Source organism: Cervus canadensis, chromosome 11 (assembly GCF_019320065.1).
Source record: "Cervus canadensis isolate Bull #8, Minnesota chromosome 11, ASM1932006v1, whole genome shotgun sequence".
NCBI classification, from domain to species: domain Eukaryota; kingdom Metazoa; phylum Chordata; class Mammalia; order Artiodactyla; family Cervidae; genus Cervus; species Cervus canadensis.
In genome coordinates, this window is record NC_057396.1 from 44,618,752 (window position 1) to 44,624,401 (window position 5,650).

The 5,650-nt window shown below is 39.5% G+C and overlaps 1 protein-coding gene across 1 annotated transcript; it reads left to right on the top strand.

Moving 5' to 3' along the window:
• The first annotated feature begins 4,398 nt into the window (after positions 1-4,398).
• Positions 4,399-5,349, top strand: LOC122450219 (olfactory receptor 52A1-like). The gene has a single exon (XM_043482446.1). The coding sequence runs from the start codon at positions 4,399-4,401 to the stop codon at positions 5,347-5,349; it is 951 nt and encodes a 316-aa protein (XP_043338381.1).
• Positions 5,350-5,650: the final 301 nt, after the last annotated feature.

Below are 5,650 nucleotides of genomic sequence, written 5' to 3' on the forward strand. Positions count from 1 at the left end.
ACATTGGGGTTCCCTGGTAGCTCAGATGGAGAAAATTCTGCCTGCCATGTAGAAGACCCAGATTTGATCCCTGAGTTGGTAAGATCCCCTATGGAAGGGAATGGTTACCCACTTCAGTATTCTTGCCTGGAGAATTACTTGGATAGAGAAGCCTGACAGGTTACAGTCCATAGGGTAACAAAGAGTCATATAACAGAGTGACTAACACTTTACCACTCCTGTACAACCTGCCTCTCTTCACTCTCCACCTCTTAAAGTCTTCACTGGTGACTCAGATAGTAAAAAAAAAAAAAAAAAAAAAAATGCCATCTTAAAAAAAAAAAATCCCCTAGGAGATGTAGGTTCAAAGAAAGTAAGGGAAAACCACCAGGACATTCAGGTATGACCCAAATCAAATCCTTTATGATCTTACAGTGGAAGTGACAGATATATTCAAGGGATTAGATCTCATATACAGAGTTCCTGAAGAACTATGGACAGAGGTTCACAACATTGTACAGGAGGCATTGACCAAAACCGTCCCAAGAAAAATAAATGCAAGAAGCCAAAATGGTTGTCTGAGGAGGCCTTACAAATAGCTGAGAAAAGAAGAGAAGTGAAAGGCAAAGGACAAAAAGAAAGATATAACCAACTGAATGCAGAGTTCGAAAGAATAGCAAGGAGAGATAAGAAAGCTTTCTTAAGTGAACAATGAAAAGAAAGAGGAAAACAATAGAATGGGAAAGAGTAAAGATATCATCAAGAGAATTAGAGATACCAAGTGAACACTTCATGCAAAGATGGGCACAATAAAGGATAGAAATGGCAAGGACCTAACAGAAGCAGGAGAGATTAAGAAAACATGGCAAGAATACACAGAAAAACAATATTTAAAAAGGTCTTAATGACCCAAATAACCACAATGGTGAGGTCATTCACCTAGAGCTAGAATCCTGCAGTGTGAAGTTGAGTGGGCCTTAGGAAGCATTACTACAAGCAAAGCTAGTAGAGGTGATGAAATTCCAGCTGAGCTATTTAAAATCTAAACGATGATGTTATTAAAGTGCTGCACTCAATATGCTCCCAAATTTGGAAATCTTGACAACGTTTTTGTTTGTTGAGTTGTCCACAACAGCCAGGAGACTGGAAAAGGTCAGTTTTTATTCCAATCCCAAAGAAAGGCGGAGACAAAAAATCTTCAAATTATTGAACAACTGGGCTCATTTCACATACTAGCGAGGTAATGTTCAAAATCCTTCAGCTAGGCATGAACAGTATGTGAGGTGAAAACTTCAAAATGTACAAGCTGGATTTAAAAAATCAGAGGAATCAGAGATCATGTTGCCAACATCTGTTGGATCGTAGAAAAAAGCAAGAGAATTCCAGAAAATCATCCACTCTGCTTCATTGATTACATTAAAGCCTTTGACTGTGTGGATCACAACAAACTGTGGAAAATTCTTCAAGAGATGAAAATACCAGACCACCCTACCTGCCTGCTGAGAAATCTGTGCTGGCCAAGAAGCAACATTTAGAGCCAGATATGGGGCAATGCACTGGTTCAAAATTGGAAAACGGGTACATCAACTCTGTGTATTGTCCCCTTGTTTCTGTAACTTATATGCATGTACATCATGTGGAATGCCAGGCTGGATGATGCACAAGCTAGAATCAAGATTGCCAGGAGAAATATCAATAACTTCTGATATACAGGTGACACCACCTTAATGGCAGAAAGTGAAGAGGGCCTAAAGAGCCTCCTGATGAAGGTGAAAGAAGAAAGTGAAAAATTTGGCCTAAAACTCAACATTAAAAAAATGAAGATGATGACATCTGGTCCCATCACTTCATGGCATATAGAGGGGGAAACAATGGAAGCAGTGACAGATCATATTTTCTTGGGCTCCAAGATCACTGCTGATGGTGACTGCACCCATGAAATTAAATGACAGCTGGCTCCTAGGAAGAAAGCTTATGAGAAACCTAGACATCTTATTAAAATGCAGAGACATCACCTTGCCAACAAATGTCCATCTAGTCAAAGATATGGTTTTTCCAGTAGTCATGTACGGATGTGAGAGTTGGACCATTAAGAAGGCTGAGAGCCAAAGAACGGATACCTTTTAATTATTATGTTGGAGAAGACTCTTTTTTTTTTTTCTGCTTTTATTTTTATTTTATTTATTTATTGTTTTAAGTTTTTACTAGTTGGAGGCTAATTACTTCACAACATTTCAGTGGGTTTTGTCATACATTGATATGAATCAGTCATAGAGTTACACGTATAAGAGTCCCTTGGACTACAAGGAGATCAAATCAGTCAATCCTAAAGGAAATCAACCCTGAATATTCAATGAAAGAACTGATGCTGAAGCTGAAGTTTCAATACTTTGGCCACCTGATGTGAAGAGCTGACTCATTGGAAAAAACCTTGATGATGGGGAAGACGGAGGGCAGGAGGAGAAGAGGATGACAGAAGGTCAGATGGCTGAATGGTATCATGGACTCGATGGACATGAGTTTGAGCAAGCTCTGGGAGATAGTGAAGGACAGGGAAGCCTGGTGTGTTCCAGTTCATGGCATTGTAAAGAGTCAAGGATTACTTAGTGACTGAACAACAAATTGAAGATTATAAACCAGGAACATCATCTGAGGAAGCTCTGAGAACTGTAGCCCCTATTAGAAGTGAAAGCAGAGTTATATAAATTTTTTGAAACAGCTGTATTTTATTGATGTGTTATTGATAGTCTACAATATTCACATCTGCAAGTACTGTTTGGTTGGTCGTTGTGACCCCTTACAAGACCATGAATCCCGTTTTCATGCTCCCATTACACAGCGACCACTAAGTATTCCAGATTACCTATTTCATGAAGAATTCATGAGCCTCAATTAGACAATTCTCATATTAATGGAAGCTAGGTGAAAGTCACTCAGTCATGTCAGACTCTACGAACTCATGGACTACACAGTTTATGAAATTCTCAGGCCAGGATACTGGAGTGGGTAGCCTTTTGCTTCTCCAGGGACTCTTCCCAACCCAGGGATCGAATCCAGGTCTCCTCCTTTGCATGCAGATTTTTTACCAACTGAGCTAACAGGGAAGCCCAAGTATTCCAGATTATCTATTTCATGCAGAATACATGAACCTCAATTAGACGATTCTCAAATGAATGGCCGTTATGTACGTTTTAAACCCAAGAAACAGCCTGTATTTCAGTCAAGGTACACTTTTGCCCATGCCCTATACCCCTGAGCCGTTAAGAATGAGTCCTCTTGCAATTCTACGTTGATGATGCTGTTTCCCTTATGTCCTAGAGATTCCCTCTCCTCTAGGTATCTTATACTACATATAAAAGAAATTTTTTAATCTTTGATTTGAAATCTTTAATTTTTAAGCACACGATAAATTTTATGTACCTCAGCTTTTAGAAATATGGGCAAAAATAGTACAGTTTTGTTAGAAATGTAAAATGTAACAAAGAACTTTTCCCCAAATTTGCTAAATGCACATGGATTTGAGTGATCTTTCCTTCAACTCTTCCTTCACATTCTCATAAAGAACTACCAATCTTACATAAAGACAGATTGCATTGATTGGTAGACAAACATAATATGCTTTTGAATGACAAGAGTTTCTACCTCTATCTTCTTTAATAGGGGATTTTTCATTCTAATATACTGATCAGAGATTGTGCATTTGCTGGTCCAAGCCAACTGTGCCTGATTTAGAGACAACTAAGGCAAAGAGATGCTTCCCAGGTGGTCCTAGTGGGAAAGAACCCGCCTGTCACTGCAGAGGACTTAAGAGATGCAGGTTCTATTCCTGAGTCAGGAAGATCCCCTGGGGGAGGTCATGGCAAGCCACTCCAGCATTCTTGCCTGGAGATTCCCGTGGACAGAGGACCCTGGTAGGCACAGTCCTTGCAGTCGCAAAGAGTTGGAAATGACTGAAGTGACTTAGCAAGCAGCCAATAGAGGAAAAGAGACTAGTAAAGCTGTTAATTGAAATATGTAATGTGGAGAGATCCATTAAACTCTGATTAAAACTCAACTTTCACACAATATAAACAAGTTTATTTTCTTTCCCCACAGGTCTGGAATGAATAAGAGTCAATACAGCAGTTTCTTTCCCAATGCAGTTATTTTTCAGATTTAAAAGCACTGCCCATCTCTGCACATCACATTTTATTGTGGTACAAGAACTATGGTACTGTGGCTGTGGATGTCTTTCCTAAAAACTGTGATGTCTCTCTGTTGACCTTTGTTTTACTCTTTACATGTAAATGAGACTGTATTATCCAAGATTTCCACATAAATCAGAGAGACTCAATATGAAGACTTTGGGCAAAAACAGGAAGATGGAAAGAAAGTAGGATTGAATGAGAAACTTGGGTTTGCATCAGGAGACTCAGGATTATGTCCATTTCCAACGTTACAATCTTCATGCCTTCTGTGTTGACCCTTATAGGGATCCCAGGCCTAGAATCTGTGCAGTGCTGGATTGGGATTCCATTTTGTGCCATGTATCTAATTGCTATGATTGGAAATTCCTTGCTTTTGATTATCATCATATCAGAACGCAGCCTCCATCAGCCCATGTATATTTTTCTAGGCATGCTAGGAGTCACAGATATTGCTCTCAGCACAAGCATTGTGCCCAAGATGCTTGGAATCTTCTGGTTTCATGTAACAGAGATATATTTTGATTCTTGCTTGCTTCAAATGTGGCTCATCCACACACTTCAGTGCACAGAATCAGGCATCCTCCTGGCCATGGCCCTGGACCGCTATGTAGCCATCTGTTATCCACTCAGACATGCTGCCATCTTCTCTCACCACTTAGTCACTCAGATAGCAGCTGTGGTAACACTCAGGGCAGCCATTCTTGTAGCAGCATGCCTAGTACTGATAAAGCTCCGATTACAGTTTTATCATACAACAGTCATCTCTCATTCCTACTGTGAACATATGGCTGTTGTGAAACTGGCTGCAGAAAATATCAGGGTCAACAAAATCTGCGGTTTGCTTGTGGCCTTCATTGTTGCCGGGCTTGACATTGTATTAATCACATTGTCCTACATACAGATATTCATCACAGTTTTCCGTTTGCCTCAGAAGGAGGCCAGGTTGAAAGCATTCAACACTTGTGTCGCTCACATCTGTGTCTTCCTCCAGTTCTACTCCCTTGGTTTCTTCTCCTTCTTTGCACATAGATTTGGTTCTCACATCCCTCCTTATATTCACATCCTCTTTTCTAGCACTTATCTGCTAGTGCCTCCATTTCTTAATCCACTTGTCTATGGTGCAAAGACCAAGCAGATCCGTGTGCATATGGTAAAAATACTTTGTTCAAAAAATTTACTGTGATAAAAGTTTTTATGTTTATCTTGGTGTGAAGAGCAACACTATTTTACAACATGTTAAAACAATGAAAATCCCTGTTATTGGAAATGCTCAACTTTTCTATTTAATTTTCTTCAACTTTTCTATTTAATTTTCTTCAACTTGCCAGAATGCTAGAAATTAGCTATTAGGGCATGACAGCAGTCAATAGGATTGTGGATCTTAGCTGGATAATGAGAATGGGGAACATAAAGGAGGAAAATAGTGAATGTTTCTCTTTTACATTTCTCTTTCATTCTTCTTACTACCTGCTTGAGTGTCCTCT